At 36.2% G+C, this 17,615-nt stretch overlaps 1 protein-coding gene across 3 annotated transcripts in view; it reads right to left on the bottom strand.

Moving 5' to 3' along the window:
* Positions 1-17,615, bottom strand: part of RABL3 (RAB, member of RAS oncogene family like 3) — a 30,932-nt gene continuing 13,317 nt past the window's right edge. Inside the window, exons 4-8 of one of the 3 annotated variants that reach the window (XM_032347534.1) lie at positions 14,526-14,640; positions 11,010-11,160; positions 6,783-6,854; positions 3,300-3,338; positions 1-2,746 (exon numbers count right to left, since the gene is read on the bottom strand). In XM_032347534.1, the coding sequence (XP_032203425.1) occupies positions 2,681-2,746; positions 3,300-3,338; positions 6,783-6,854; positions 11,010-11,160; positions 14,526-14,640 (443 nt within the window). In that variant the 3' untranslated portion in view covers positions 1-2,680. Of the gene's footprint in view, positions 2,747-3,299; positions 3,339-6,782; positions 6,855-9,076; positions 9,200-11,009; positions 11,161-14,525; positions 14,641-17,615 lie in introns of those variants that run through there. The other 2 variants (XM_032347544.1, XM_032347552.1) reach the window with 2 other exon arrangements.

Genomic DNA, 17,615 nt, shown 5'->3' with positions numbered 1-17,615 from the left:
TTTAAAAATTTCATTTAAACCAACATTTATTAAAAACACATAGCAGGTCCTCCCTAGGCTGGGTGCTCTGGCATACACTGTTGAAATGGACACGCAGAAGCTCTGGTCATGGCAGCAATTAGAAGCTCTTCATCTCAGTCTGATGGCCCAGCACATCAGTTCCACACAGTCCATTTTCAGAATGGACAGATAAACAGCAGTGTCAAGGCACTCAGAATCCACCATGGATGCCTCAATTTCTAGGGAGTTCTGAGAACCGGAGATATAGCTGATATGGACTGACCCCTTTGAGAGCAGCAATTCTTTTCAGAGCATGGATGTGGAGAGGCCAATCCAATCTTTAGCTGGACTCCAAGAGAGGGCCCTGCCACCTCAGGGACAGAGGAGTGACCATATGCCTTCACTTCTGGTTGCCTCCACCATAAGTAACATTTGTTAGACATCTAAATCACAACAGGAAAAAAAAAAACTTTCTCTATTGCCAGTCACTTGTTTCATCAAGAAAATTAAAGATTTAATTAACACTTTTCAGGAAGTATTTCAGTATTTACATTGGTTGATTATCCAAAAGCAATTCTGATGAGCAAGTCTCAGGAAATCTTAGGAAAAATTATGTTTCTTTTTGAAGAACTTTGGCTAATAACATAACAACATTCATTTTGGCAAACTCCCTTGTTTTGCTGTTACTAATATTTGCAGCAAATTTACCTTAGATTAAAAATCATTTTTTTTCCCAGAAAACTACAATCCAGGGAGTCAAGCCTGACAGCAAGAAGAAATGGAGTTGAAGAATACTATTCTGTTTCCAAGGCTGACCCTGAAGCCATCAGGGATGGGTTACTTTTATTTTTTAATAATGGAGAAAATAAAGAAACTGAGTTTTTTTTTTTTTTTTTTTTTTTTAAATGAAGGGCAAGAAAGAGGAAGAAAGAGGGAGAGGAGGGAAAGGTTATATGGTAATTTTTGTTCTTGTGTTGTTGTATTTTATTTTTTTATAACCTAATTTTAAAAAATTTATTTCTTAAAAGAGGAACACAAAGAGCTTTAGTTGGCTCAGGTCTTTGTCTATGCATTGACTTCCTGCTTCCTGCACATCTCTGTCACAACAGGCTTGTGCCAAACTCCACATACAGAGCCTGATCTGCATAGCTCTCTTTTGTGGGAAAAAAATCAGGGCTAATTCTTGTGGCTGAGGATGCGAAGAAAGCCTGGAGAATATTCTAGCTAACGAAAAGTGCTTTAAAAATCCTTTTCCAAATTCCTACAACTGCTTTTCTAAAAGCACTGCCTAATGTTCTTATTCTCAGTGCCTCTTTTTAGCATACCTGGATTTCCAAAGGACTTTTGAAATTTAATTAAAATGCAAGAGAAAGTAAATTTAGTGTTTTTTGCCTAGTTTTAAATTGCAAAGCTGAAACTGTGGGCTTATTATTATTTGTTAATATGGAACAAAATCAGGAGTGATTTTTGACCTGCTGCAGAGCCAAACCAGGAAAATGGGTGTTGAATAAGGTAGCAAATTGCAGTTTTTGGAAACGAGGTCTATATATTAAAGAACCAGGGCAGAGAGAATTAAACAAGCAGAAAAGATGGGTAAAAAAAGTAACGAACAATTATGCATACGCACATATACACCACCACCCTCAAAAAACGTTGGATTATGAAATCTAAGAATCCTAGTCCATAATTCATGTAAATGTGTTGCTGTGGAACTTATTTTTACTTCTCTCCATAAATACATTGTTGACACAGAGAATAAAATTCTTAGTTTACTGACTACAGTTAAGAGGCATTTCAGGAGCTGACTTTCCTTAAAAACAAACAAACAAACAAACAAAACTAAAAAAACAAAACACAGAAACCAAAGAGGCCGTAATTCTCTCTTGGTGCCCTCATACAGGTCTGAGATCTCACCCCATCTATTTCCAAATAGAACACAATTAAGACAGTGCAGACATCTGGAACCTAGAGTGAAGGATTTAGTGAGTGAGCTGTCCATCTCTCGGAGAATTCTTCTTTTCTGGTACTGCCATTCTCTATGTATTATTAATCTATTTATATTTAACTCCAGCTCTGAGTCTGCCTCTTCTAGCCACCAAACCACTTGCAAAGCATAGGAGAGGGAGACTAGGGCTGCTATTCTTAGGCATCCCTGTGTGCGATGAGAGGGGCCACAATTAAATAACACCATTTTGCTTCTTTGAAAATGACAGAGACTGTTTGCGTTGCATGACTCAGGGCTGGTTAACATAACCTTTCCCCTCAAGAGGGTCAAACAACAGAGATAAATTTCTGAAGTACTTAATTAAGCCTCCAGCAAGGAGTGTGGGGAAAATTACAGACCTATAAAAACCTTCCAGTTCTGGGAAGAGTAAATTTTCTCTGCAGTACTCTGTCACTGCTCATTTACTGCATCACTTTGACAACATCTCCTATTTCCACAGGGCTTTTACATAATCTAGAAACAGGGACAGAAAGGTGAGGAACAGAGAGGACAGGGACAAAGTTTGGACCTCTCACACGGTCACTTCCTTTCAGCTTTCCATTGAAAGGTGGGGCTGAAGGGTGGCCTTTTAAGATGATTCCGTGAAAAGGCTGCAACAATAATCATCAACACGGCAAGAAGAAGGCTATGCACGACTGCCACGGCTTGCTCACTCTTCCAGACGATGAGTGCGATTCAGTCGTAATGAAGGCTCTTTAATGTTCCTCCCCCAAACCTTTTCCGATCGGGAAAGCCAGGAATCTGTCGGCAAGAAAGAGAATCACGTTAAATCAGCATGCGGAGTTCAAATGCTAATAGCTTTTACCATTTTCTCCCTTATTTTCTGTGTCTGTATGTTGGCCTGTTGTTGTTCCTTAAAGATCTGTCTCTCTGAGGTTTTACCCTGATCAAATAGTAAAATAAATTCTACCGAAATGGAAAACATTTGCCAACAAATTGGTGGTACTGTCGTCTAAATCAGGGGAGATGAAGGTGAATCTCATAACACCCACCAGTTGCACTTTTATCAGAATTCCCTGCATCGTGATGGGTTCTGCATATATACTTCTGGAGTCGTAAGGAAATGATTTCCTTCTATTATATTATAATATAACCTTATCCCAGCGTTCTTTTTGTTTCTTGGAACCTTATTTTCCCTTGATCTGATTTTTTTTTTCTTTTGTGCTGAGGACAGAAGAAACCGCTTGTGCCTACAAAAGATTCCCCCCTCCTTTTTCAACCACTTCTGAAACTAAATTTGGAAATCACCTCTCCCTGAGTTTAATAACCCACTTTATTAAGAACAGATACAGACCTGATTACCTTCTCTCAGAAAGTATCTCTTCTCTATGACCTGTGAGAAACAAATAAAGACTTTAGGGCTTAACAACCATCCCTGGAAAAGTGGTTCACTGCAGCTGCCACTAATGGGACTAAAAGGCATTTATCTAAATTAAGAGTCTTTTCAATAGTTAATTGACATTTAGTACAATGAGTTACATCTAGAGCTAATAAGATCAGGATTGTAGGTGTATTTCCATAAAAGCTTGCCTCTTTCCCCAAAGTATTAATAGATCGAAAAATAAATGAACACACAAAAATGACTAAATAATCAAAGAATGACATAATAATAACTCATGCAGTTCTTAGTGTATGAATGAAAGCAAATCTGGCTCAAATTTCCCAGCAGTCAGCCCAGATACACAAAACAGAATCCACAAGATAAAAACAGAGCACTTTTACTACTATAATAGTCCAGCTATTCCTTACAAAGGAGTTTGTAAAATATAGTGAACTGCCACATCCCCAGGGTAAACACAGTGATAAATTCAGTAGGTCCTCAATGGAGATCAGAAGCATTCAATGAGCTTCTTTCCATGGTCTGAATCCACACTGCTGATTCAGTAGTTTCAGAACTGTCTGTATTCGGTCAGCAGGAGAAATGAGGTAAAACAGTGGATGTATCTGCACAAACCCATCACTACTACTGAAAAAATGCTCTCAGAATATATGCCCTAATATAATGAGTTTAAAATGTGTTTAGAGTTTAAAATTCAGATGACAGAAAATAATTAAAAAAAAAAAATGAGGGGTGCCTGGGTGGCTCAGTCAGTTAAGCATCTAAGTCTTGGTCTCAGCTCAGGTCATGATCTTAGGGTGGTGATAGGAGCTTGCTCAATTGGGCAGGGGGGGGAGGGTCTGCTTCTTTCCCTCCTCCTCTGCCCATCCCCCTGGCTTCACATGCCTGCTCTCTCCCTCAAATAAATCAATCTTTTAAAAAATGACGAATTCTGTTCTAACACTGGAGAGACTGTCATGTTTGCAGACACAGTATGATTTTCTTTACACAGCATTGTTGTGGCTAAGAAAAGCCATTAGCTGCAGATTAAATCTAAGACACTGGAATCCAGAATTATGAAGCTAAGAATTCCCCTAAATAAGAGCATGGCATCTTCTTCCAGGGCTATGCTACCTTGCTTTCACTGGCTTGATGGCCAAATCTGGATTCTTTCTCTCTTTGAGACTATGGCTGGGTTACTTTTAGCCCCAGGAGACGGAGGGTAAGGTTGCATTCGCTCGTCCCAAAGGTAGAAAAGCTGGTTTATGATGCCTACATCTCAAAATGCTCGATCCCACAAAAACCAAGAAGAAGCTGATTTTCTTTCCCTCCAAATACGCCAGGAAAATCCTAACATTCTAAAGAAGGGAGGAATCACTCCTAACAGGAATCTGGAGGAGGAGCTAGGTTCCCTCTTGGAAAATAAATCTTTATACTAAAATAGAAAACTGGGCAAAATTTAGTTGCTGGGTCCTATGGTTTCAGGCAACCACCTTAGTCTGGAGGTCTGGCCAATTTCCTAATCCACATAACTTTCACTGAGATTTAGGTGATGAAGAGAGAAGGTACCTTTTTGTTGTTGCTTATAATTCCCTACTTTCAACTTGCAGTGTCTTTCTCTTACCAAATCTTGCTCTCTTCTTAAAACTTAAAACTAACCAAGCTCCCTCTGATTTTTTTAAAATCAAGTCTTGCCGAACAACTCGGGTCACAACCCGAGTCTATAACCCATTGTTTTTCTAGGATCTAACTTACTATGTATTTTTTTTTTAAAGATTTTATTTATTTATTTATTTGAGAGACAATGGGAGTGAGAGAGAGTGAGCATGGGGCGGGGGAGGGTCAGAGGAAGAAGCAAACTCCCCGCTGAGCAGCAAGCCCAATGCAGGACTCGATCCCAGGACGCCAGGATCATGATCTGAGCCGAAGGCAGTTGCTTAACCGATTGAGCCACCCAGGCGCCCCACCACTACATATTTTAAAGAATTTGTTTTTTATTGAAGTATAGTTGGCATACAATATTATATTAGTTTCCGGTTATTACAACATAGTAATTTGACAATTATATACATTACAAAATGCAGTAAATGCAGTTACCATCTGTTACCAAAGTTACTATAATATTATTGAGTATATTCTCTATGCTGTACTTTTCATTCCTGTGACTTATACATTTTATAACTAAAAGTTTGTACCTTTTTATTCCCTTCACCAACTTCCAAATTAACAAGTTATTAACAAATTTAAGCAATATATTGTGGAATCTTTCTGAGTCAGACAAGGATCGGCAAGCTGTTGTTCTCAGGGCACAGAAGAGTGTTATCAGATGGGGACACGGGCCTAAATGAGACAGAAGTTCTTATGTTTGAAGTCTGAAAAAAATGTGGAGAGAAAATCTGGTCCCTTGCAGTGCTTCCCAACATTTTACACGTCATGGCACATTTAGAAAATACTAATATTTGTACCGCACACTGGGTTAAATGAAGGGGGTTGCCGATCACTCAGCCCGATGGACTCTGGCTGCTTGAACTGAGGGACTATGTCGGCACACCTGTACTGTCTCTGCCACACTCCAGTTGGGAAGCTGTGCAATGAAGCAAAATTTCCCAGTGGTCTAAGGGGTGTGGGGCTTATCTTATCATGACATAATGGACAAAAGGGTGAAATATGGGATCCCTAAATGGTAAAAGAAAAATGATTCATAAAGAAGAGTTATGAGAAGGGCTGTGTTTTTCTCATAACCTTAACAGGAAATGTAATACAGAAATTAATCTTTTTCAATACTACATATAGAAATATGTTCTCTTTCACTTTACTATGTCATGTAAACATTAGGCAAACACCTTAAACTTGGTCAATACTATGTGTGATGCAGCCACACGGCCTTGTGAAGGAAAGACAAACAGTGCTCAAAATCACCGGTATGCTGAGTCATTCAACATTTTCATTCCAGTTCAGGCCATAAGATGATGCTAGCAAGAGTCAATATTTGGAACACAAGCTTTCTGATAAGGAAAATTAGGGAATCTAGGAGATGACATAACCTTAAAAATAAAGGTAACATTTATGTGGAGAATAATAGCTGAGAGAGGAAAAAGAACTCAGGGCTTCAACTAAGCAGAAACTCCTGGGTTCGTGGGGGTTGAGGGGATGTGAGTAAGTACAAAAAGAGCTGGAAAATAGGAAAATATAATCTGTTTTAAGGAGGGAAATCAGGTAACTTTTAAAATAACTCATTTAAATCTGGTAGCTTTCATCCTTTGCTTAGAGAACACTGCTGATAAAATAAATACGTCAGCAGGACTTGAGCAATTATACCAACAGATAAGAGAGAGCAAAACAAGTATTCAGGCTATGAAGTTCAGGATGAAAGAATAAAAAGACAAAGCATTCTACAAAGAATTTAAATTCTCATAATATATAAATTAAGTTTAAAAATAACTTAATTGAAGCTATTACCTTATCAAAAAACCTACTGAGCTTGACAGCATTGGAAGAACCTGCAGCTAAGTACCGTGGATTCGTGCAATCCTAGAAGATAAAACACAAGATGCGCCATTAAAAGTTAAGAAACACAAGCTCTTTGTTAGTCATTACTGTTTCTGTTGCGTATTTCTATAATAAAAATGTTAGGCATAATACTCTCATAAAATATTCAAGTAATTTTCAAGTTATGACGCACAAAGCAAAGTGCTAAAGGAAGGTAAGGCCACTTTTTGTTATTTATTGAATTTTAAAAGACACTGAACCAATGTATTCATCATCAAATAATTCATAAAGGAAGACAGGATTGCTAATCTTACTAATAACAAAACCAAGACACTACTCATGTGACTCACCTACATTTACCCTAAAAGCAGAAACAGAGCCATTAAAAACTGTTAACACTTAATTTTTTAGTACTAGTTACCCACTAGCATCATCTAATTAAGTACTATGCAGTTCATATCAATAGCAGGAATCATGAAAATAAGGAGTTAGAGGAGCAAAGAACACACAAAACAGCTGCCAGGGATTTCTCACTGATTGAATGCAAAGTACTACACCAACTGGTAGGCCATAAAGATAATAATGAATGATATATTTTTTGATAGTAATAAACAATAAAAAGTAAGTTTATTATTAAATATCATTAAGTATTATTTTTAATAAATAATGATAAATAATAATGAATGATAGATATATCCTATTAAATAGGATTTTGAAAAATAGGGAAAAAAATGGGGCCCAGAAGAGAACAAACAATCTGCAACATTAAAATGAGATAACTAGTAAATTACAATGATCAGTAAAGATCTCAAAGGGTTTATTATCCTTTCCTGGAATTTCACTGTTAAGTTGCTTTTGCTTGTAATAATTAACTCGCCACCTTAAGAGATAGAGCACTTTGAATTTTACTTCAAATGCCACCTAAGACCAAACTCTGAAGATACCGTGTAGGCTCCTTTACAAAGATGGTATTTGTCTTTCAGTTGCAGATGGTCTGTGTCCCTTGGGCAATTACTGAAATCACTGCTGTTGCATTTATTCTGTTTTATAATCTCTTAAGCCCACACGATTCTTTTCCAGTAAATTTTCTAACAATCACCTATTATATCCACATATAATATTTTGAGGCTCACATTTTTAATTTTGGCTGGACGCTGGCATACATTTTCCAAAACCACACAAAAAAAGAGACTACAACAAACTTTACAAAAATAATTAGAGTACTAGAAAAATTAGGTCTTTGAAGCCAGCAAGTTTTGAATCTGAATATCCGTCATAGTATCTCTACATTATGTGACACTGGTTAGATTACTATGCCTTTAGATTTGGGCTTACTCTTTTGTGTTATGAGGATAACACAATACTTATCCCACAGGATTTTTGTGAAAATCAAGTAAGATAATGCATACATAGCAGATACTGAAATATTAGTTCCCTTCTGGCACATACATAGCAGATACTGAAATATTAGTTCCCTTCTCTTTTCATGCTGAGAAAATGCTATCAGATTGAATTTTCAGGCACAAAAGCGCCTAACATAATAAAAGTTAATTCCATGTATGGATCAAATAGACTGAAACATCAATGTATAAACTGCTGTACTTGAAATAATGTCTGAACACATTTACACGGCAACTGGGGCACATAAGAGACAAACCTGAGGTAGACTTGTGTTAGACATGTTTTACAAAATGGATATTGATTAGTCATCACAATGTCAACACTTCAGAGATGACTCCAAATAGAGCTACAGTGCTAAATATAAAAACCAAATCAAACAGCAAACAAGCAGAACCTCCCAAAACTTAATTCTAGGGCTCCCAGTTATAGGTTGACCAGGCCAGAGAAACCCTATGATCTTAGGATAAGAATTTTAGAGTTTAAAGAGCCATCTGCCACTGATCATGGCTGAGGGCAAAGACTGAAGATTAATAGCTTTAAATAGCTTATCTAAGCTTGCGAAAGGAATATTAACTAGGGAAGATGCTTCAATATAATCACTTTGAAGTAAACAGAGAAAAATCTGTCCTAGACACAATAAGCCTAAGAGGATTTTAAAAAATAAGTAATCATCTCCCTATTTATAATTTAAACCAACTTGTTTAGGCATAAGATGGTAACTTTGATTCCATCTTTGATATATACATTTATGTTGATTCTTGTGTTTTTTTTTTTTAAATAGTTTTAAGTAAATTCATATAGTAACCAAAGATGCTAGCACTAATATTGTCACGTTACATTTTTACTGGAGGCTTTATACTTACTTGCTGAGTCTTTCTGACTGCTATTTCTTTTTGAAACTCATATCAAATTTTCCTCCTCAGTTTTTCTTCCCCTGCATCCTCAAAACCCTCCTGTTGTTTCTGCTGTGTTCTTGAATCTGTACACTGATAACAGGTCAAAAGTATGTTGTATGTGAACTCTGTGGAAACCATGTGTGCCAAAGTACCACCACCTGAGTATCTTTATATCTTGTTAACAATTAAAAGATGGCCCTCCCTTTGCAAGGAAAATAGGAAAAATACATACCCAGGTGATGGTCACAGAAACGCATGAGTACTACAAATAGATATATTCCAAAATACACTGAAAGTAATTTCTGGAACAAATTAAGTGTATTCAATGGTAATTTCCCACTGCAAATAATGTTTGAACAAAGTAACTTCAGCACTGCTTCAACAAAGCTATGATATATTCTACGTTAACAGAAGTCCTCTGGAATACTATGGTCCAGTGCAACCAGCTAGGGCATTTACACTGAATATTCCATGGTGGCAGGTGAGAAAAATAAGGTACCCCCCATGGCAATGCAGAATGTAAAAAACAATGGAATGGCAGGCAGAAGTTGATGCAGTTATGGGGGAGAGGTTGGTCTGAAGCAAGCAGTGTTCACAATGTTGATGTACAGGGTTAAGGGCATCAAAATTACCTGAGTCATTAGTTGAAATTACAGTCCTGGCCCTCTTGTCAGAACTTATGAATGAAAAGCTCCAGCTGTGGGGCACTTATTCAAATTTTTTCACAGCTACACAGATAACATGAGTATGCAGTCAGGTTTGGGTAATTAGTGATCTAGATGATTTCTAAGACTTCTTTCAACTCTGAGATTCTAAATGTTAGCTGGACAATAATTAAGTGGAAAATAGGCTTAATTGTAGAGCACTGGCTTGGGAGTCAGAGTGCCTGGTTTGACCCGTATAACCATGGCCTACTTACCTCTTTCTGGTTCTAATCTTCATCTTTAAAATGGAAATACTTACAGCATCTACCTTATAGTGTTGATGTGAAGACAAGTATGAGATAATGTACATAAAGCACTAGAACAGTGTGTGGCACAAATTAAGTATATGATAGTCACTAGTATTATGAAACAGCCACTACTACCATATGTCTGGAATTGCCAGGGCACTGAATATGTCGCATTAATCCAACTTGTGAACAATAACATTTAAACGGTGACCGAGGCTATTGGCCAGGATCCTTCTCTGGGCAACACTATCTGGCTTATGTGAGAACTTTTCTTAGCCTTTTTAGTGTTTGGTTCAAACTGAGCCACATATCTCAGGAAGAAACTATGCTCATGAAGCACTCCTAGTTTACAGTTTGTAGTTTTCTCATTTATCTATTTGTTTGCCCTTTAAGTTAAATTCTGTAGCTTAAGAAACTAAGAGGCTTTTCTAAAGCAAGAATAATTAAGGTGTCAGTGACCTTTATTTGTTACCCTAATTTAATTATTTTGGTGTGATCTTAAAAAATCTTTTTAAGAAAAAGCCCAAGATTTATATTATTCATAGGACAAAGTTTGAACCTTCCAACAGATCGGCATTCAAGGAAGTTGAACTGACTGTCCCCATCTGACAGTCTATGTTGATTCTAATCTTTATTACATTTTGGACCAGAACCCAAATGCCTGATTTTAGTATAAAGTGCCTGCGTGGCTCAGTGGGTTAAAGCCTCTGCCTTTGGCTCAGGTCATGATCCTGTGGTCCTGGGATGGAGCCCCACATCGGGTTCTCTGCTCAGCAGGAAGCCTGCTTCCGCCCCCCCACCCCATCTCTGCCTGTCTCTCTGCCTACTTGTGATTTCTGTCAGATAAATAAATTTAAAAAAAAAAAATCTTAAAAAAAAAAAAAAAGAATTTGTGACTCCTTAAGTCTTCGGTTTTGCCTTTACCTAATGATTAGTGAGAATACATACCAAATTAATTTCTTCTGCATTGAAATCCTCAGCCAGGAAAGCAGTTCTGGTTAAAACTTCATGGCGCTTGGTTTCATGAATCTGATCCAGTTTAGTCCCTATTACCAACAGTGGGATCTGGTTATCAGCAAACTGTTCCCGGTCATAATCCCTGTGATAAATAATAATGAAGAGGTGAATAAGGGACGCCTGGTGGCTCAGTTGGTTAAGCGTCATGATACCAGGATCTTGGGATTGAGTCCCACATGGGACTCCTTGCTCAGTGGGGAGCCTGCTTCTCCTTCTGCCTGCTGCTCCCCCTGCTTGCGCTCGCTCTCTCTCTCTCTTTCTCTTGACAAATAAATAAATAAAATCTTTAAAAACAAAACAGCTGAATAGAATTTACTTTGATATAGATGCATAATGTTTAAATGCAGGTAGCTTACACTATTTTACTGACTCTTGCTCATCCACCACCTATAAACTTATTTTTGTCCCAATTTCTTCCATTTACTTGTTCATATATCAACCCATCCTCGCCATCTACGGAGTTCCAACTACTCATCTAACTACTCAAATTTTATTTTCTTGAGTCTATAGACTATTTGAATAAATGAATGCCCAATAAGTATCTGAATGTAGGCTGACTTGACTTCTCCTAAAGCTCTGTCTTTGGAGGCTAACAGCTCAGGAATTTTTTTAAGTAGATAGAAAGACTGGATTCAAACCTCAGTAGAGCAAAAACACAAGAACCTGGCATGGCACTCACACCTTTTGCCAGAGGGAAAAATGGCAAGCTTCTGGGGTATGCCTAAGTTCTATACCTACATTTCGGTCTATGAATAATAAAGAAAAATAGATCATTTTAGGAAATTAAGAAACAAGGAGGCTGAAGGCCAGAAAAATCAACCATAGATGATCTATAGCCTGGGGAAAGGTGGATTCAACAAATGGAAAGGAAAAGAAGTGGCTGAAATGCAAAATGAATAGTAAAAGGAAAGAATTAAGTGCCAAATAATTGTCTGTCCTGACATAAGAGCCATGGGAGACAGAGGACAGGCGATATGAATCACTTAAAGTTAGGGGCCTTGGGTCACTGGCTATTACAATCTTTTTTTTTTCTCTCCCTATTTTTAAAGGACACAGCAGTGTTCCTTCTATTACTGAAAGAAATATAGAGCCCAATATTGATCAATTAATTTAAATTCTATTGACATATGAGAAATAAAACACATTTGGATTTCTGGCATGTTACAAGCTCAATTTATAATAGTCAGCAAAATCTGGCTGCAAACACCTTATGACAGTAAATCAATATTGCACAATACAGTCAATAAAACCCAGTTGAGCTAGCTTTTCTTCTTCCTTTGACATTATTTTTCTTTCTCTTTGAATAATCTAAACTTGGGGTATGTAAGTGGGTGTGTGCAAAATTACCAAATCTTTTTGCCCTTCACAATTATCTTACAGAGCCTCAGTTATTGTTCAGCCTTGGAACACTGGTGTTTTGAACTATATAGCCCCCATTTCTTTTTTTTTTTTAACCCCCATTTCTTAAAAATATTATCGTTCTATTTATTGCATTAAAGTCAATGACAACGTGAGTTCAAGGCCTTTGATTCTGTTTACCAATATCAACACTAATTTAGGAGACATTGTCTAAAATTGAAATTTGCCTTATTAGAGAATAAAGTTTTGAGAGTGTCCTCCTTTAGGACTATTTCCTTTTCCTATATACTCACTAACTCTGGCACACATACAAATTTTTGTATATATATTTTATCAACCATCATCTTTGATAGACATTTATCTCTGTCACTTATAGTCCTGTATATAATCTCTCACACGTTAATAAATATATGTACTGATATACTGTATATATACGTACAGACATGGCACGTGATACATATGTTGCACATCAACATATTTATTACACATGTATCATATCTATGTTGCCATATATATTTAATTTGCTCTAGCTTTCCTTTTTATTCACTTTTTCATTAATCTTACATTCAATCTGAATTTTGATCTCAAAATCCTTTTTTATTTTTATTTTTTTAAAAACAGGTGAAAAACTGATGGTGAATTTTATCATGGATAATAAGGCTGGTGACATGATAACATCACAAAGAGACAGACAACCAGGTATTGTAATTATAAGTACAATACTGCCTTGGCAAGAACAAAAACCAAAACCCTGCATTTTTTAGACCTTCTTTTTATACTTAACTACCATTTTAGGGAAAACTTAGGATTCAGAGAAACAAGTTAAGCAGACACTCATTACAAGGATACAGTCAGCAAAATCCAGAATACAAGAAACTAGTAGGATAAGCAAGCCATCTTTCACAAACTGCCAGAGAGTAAAAGAAAAAAAAAAAAAACATAAAAAGGGAGGGGAAAGTAAGATTAAAAAGAAACTTAATAAACTAAATACAATGAGTAGACCACATCTATATACTATTTTGAACAAACCAACATTTATAAGACATTTGGGAAATTAAAATAATATTTGATACTGAAGAATTATTACCAAATTTTAAGTGTGACAATTATATTTTGGTTATATTAAAAAGTCCTTATCATATAAAGTTAAGCACAGAAATATATATAAATGAAATGATACAGTTATCTTTAATTAAATTACACAGATAAAATATGTGTAACAAATATTACACAGATACAAAGATACAATTATCTTTAATAAAAATACACAGAAATATATATAGATGAAATGATACAATTGTCTAGGATTTGCTTTAAAAAATAAATGGATAGACAAACTGTGTTCATGGATTAAAAGATGCAACAAAAATTCTCCCCAATTTGATCTACAGACTTAATGCAATTTAATCAAAATCCAAGCTGACTTTTTATCAATACAGACAAGTTGATTTCAAATTTATATGGAAAAGCAAATGAACTAGAATTGATAAACAATTTTGAAAAGGAAGGAAGCACAATGCCTCATTTCAAGACTTACAATAATGCTGCAATAATAAAGACAGTGTCATATTGGTCAAGGTACAGACACACAGATCAACTCTAAAGAATTACAGTCTCAAAACAGAAACATATAAATATGATGAACTGATTTTTGGCAAAGGAGTAAAAGCAATTCAATGGAGAAAGGATCATCTTTTTAAAAAATGGTATTAGAACAACTGGACATTCATACACAAGAGTCAACCTCAATTAAAACCTCACACATTATAATTAACTCAAAACAGATCACAGATCTAAAAGTAAACCTTCAACAATAAAATTTCTAAAAGAAACACAGGAGAAAACCTACATGATCTGAGATTAGGCAGAGTTGATACCAAAAGCACAATAACACTGCATCATGATGAAAAACTAATGCTTGAGAGATGACGGTTAAGAGAATGAAAAGATGATCTACAGACTGGGAGAAAAAATTTGTAAATCAAACAAAGTGTTATTCTTACAAAGTGTTACAAAGTGTTATTCGGAGGGTACATTCCCAAGACTGCTGTACCATTTCACACTGCAACTGAAGAAATCTGGGCTTACCCATTTGTTACCAATACTCCAGTTGGCACCAAGTCCCTGTTGAGAGCTTCCAATGACCAACGATACAAGTTTTGGGATGACTTCTTATTTGTTAAGTCATGTACTAAAATAATACCTAAAACAATCAAAGAAAATAATGTCAGTACTGAACAATTCCTGAACAATTCCTCTTCAATTCACACTGGCAAAGGGAAGCTTAGTGAATACAAGTGTTAGGATGCAGAATAAACCTAGCATTTAAGTATTAGTAACAAACTCACACAAAGAATTTAAAATTTCCTCTACAAATTTCTATAAATAATAACAGTTTTCTTTGTCAGTTATATAACTCTTTTTAATTCTACAAGGGCTGACAAAATGTCATTTTAGACTGTCTTTTTTCCTTCATTCAACACTTAATGAGTACCTGCTCTGCCTGGTCCTACCTGAACTACCTCATCGATAAAAGGAATCAAGTATATAAGAAATTATATTCCTACCAAAGTTAATTGTTTCTCCACTGTGCATAGTACTGTCATAGATATCACACATACACTATTACTTATACTCAATAAAATATTAAATCATAAAAATTTATTTAAAAGATATTGATTTAATTTGATATAATTGCTTACTGTTCAGCTGACAAATCACCTGAGCCCAATCAACTCAAAAAATCTAAATTTTTTAGTTCTTTGAATTAATGGCTAGCTATAAAAAGCTCAATACTTTAGTCAATAAAGCAAAAGAAGTATGTCACTAGAAGAGGGTAGGAAAAGATAGTCAAAAAGTATGAATGGTAGAAAATATATGGACTTTTGAGAGATTGAGAAAAATAACAAAATGTAATGAGGCTCAGAAATACAATTAATAGAATCAAATAAGATAGCAGACAAACAAAGCAGATAACTATTATAGTATTATAGACAAAAGAGGAAAAGCTTTAATACCTAGTAGAATTTAGAGTATTAGCTTGTGGTCAGAAGACTACAGATTTTCAAACCCTCAAACTTTCCCTATATTATCTAGATTCTACTGTGATGAGAGGATGTGAAACTGAGGATTCTTCTACCTTCAAGATGTGAGATATGTGGGAGGCCTGGGTAGCTCAGTCATTAAGTATCTGCCTTTGGCTTAGGTCATGATCTCAGAGTCCTGCGATCAAGCCTGCATTGGGCTCCCTGCTCAGGGGGAAGCCCACATCTCCCTCTCCCCCGCCCCCTGCTTGTGTTCCCTCTCTCACTGTGTCTCTTTCTGTCAAATAAATAAACAAAATCTTTAAAAAAAAAGATGTGAGATACGTCATTTCAAAAAAGAAGGGCATAAGAGTTGGCTCCTCTGGTTTTTAGAGACATTTGTGCAAATAGGGTGCTTGTGCAAGTTACAGCTGTCTTGTCTAGCTAGCTCAGATAAATCTGTATCCTCCCTGGCATCTGGGACAGAGAAATAGAGATCTGCTACTTGCCCTACAGTCAACTGTACTCCCTCTACTTTCCACAGTAAGGGCTTCTATTAGGCAATAAGGATACAAGATACAGGACAGATTTAAAAAAGGAATAAAGAGCTACCATTCAAGAATACAGCTAACATCTATTCAGCACTTAGGTGCTATACATTATGCCTTACATTTGTTATCTAATTTGCTTTTCAGAACAGTTTTATGAGAAAGAATTAGCATCTTCATTTTTACGTATGTGGAAACTAAGGCTCAGTGAGACTGAGTCACTTGCCTGAAGTCACATGGTAAGTGAGGTAGCCAGAATTTGAATTCATGTAATCTGACAGTAAAAGATTGGGTGAAAGCAGAATAAGTCACTTTAAGGCCAAAGAGTGGTAGATGTTTTCTCCTCTCCTCTACTTCCCAAACATAAATATAAAAAAACTATGGGTGAGAATTTTGGGTGGGAGATTAAAGGATTACAAAGGCCTAGATGAGCTAGTGGCTGGATAGGGAGGAGTTTATTTTTTGAGGATCTCTATTTAAGGCTTTTGAGCTTTTAAGGGCATCTGAGCACCCTTTTCCCTTATTTTCCCACTTTCATTTGGGCCGAGAGTTTTTGCTTTGTAGCCCATGGGCTAGAAGGGCCATAGTGGGGCCCAAAGGAAAGACGGTTGATCAGAGTATGTTCTGACCTTAGAAAGAGGTAGAGACACTTCACAGGTTTCCTTTAGGGATTGCCAGCCTTTCTCATCACAGTGGGAGGAAGGAAGGCAGGGTATTAAGAGAAGAAAGTTACTGCTAAGAATAAAGTCTGCACATTTGAATGCTGTGATCCTTATGCTCCATTTCTTAGCAAACTAAAGATGGTAGATGGAGTAAAGAACCTTCAGTGCTAAGTTTATTATTTATTTATAATTTTTATCTGAATTCTTTCTCAAAAAGATCTAAATAGCAAAAGTGTTACATGTACAAACTTCTCTGTCAGATTGGATTGATAACAGCTTTGACAAGTCATTTGACTGATATAATCCAAGTTTATCACTTGATTCTAGATCTAAACCAGGCTTCATTTCTTTCTTTCCTATTCTCTAATTAGTCACCGAACACTATACCAGTCTTACTATTTTTCTCATTTAAATACATTCTATTAATATATGCCATTTATCATGTACTTTCTTGCATGACAATGTCATATATTAGTGTCACCATCTTATAACTGTGTTTTGTTCCACTTATGAATGTTTTGTTTCTTCAAGCAGATTGTGACACATTCAGGTAGAATTCTGAGCTAAATGGGGCACAGGTCTGAACTAATATAACTCATACTGTATTTTATACTATATATCCAATGCCAAGTACCTTCTCTGCTTCATTTTGTATTATCCACAACACCTTATGATATGGGAAGATAGGATATTGAAAGAGGAATACAAGGAATGAAGACGGCACTCAGTAACTGCAATGTTTATCTGACACTGAGTGTGATCTAAGCATAGTGTAAATGAGGTGCAATTAAGAGCTAAGCATCTACCAGAAGGAAAAAGGGTGAGGTGCCAAATCTTGGACATCAATCAGAGACAAGATGAAATTACATTACACAGTTAAAAAAAAGGCATTTAAAAAATGGACTCAAAAAGGGGCAGAAGACAAAAAAAAACCCCTATAGGCAA

The sequence above is a fragment of the Mustela erminea genome, chromosome 1 (genome assembly GCF_009829155.1).
Source record: "Mustela erminea isolate mMusErm1 chromosome 1, mMusErm1.Pri, whole genome shotgun sequence".
In the NCBI taxonomy this organism is placed as follows: Eukaryota; Metazoa; Chordata; class Mammalia; order Carnivora; family Mustelidae; genus Mustela; species Mustela erminea.
The sequence above is the reverse complement of the archived record's forward strand: the minus strand, read 5'-3'. Positions and strand labels throughout refer to the sequence as shown.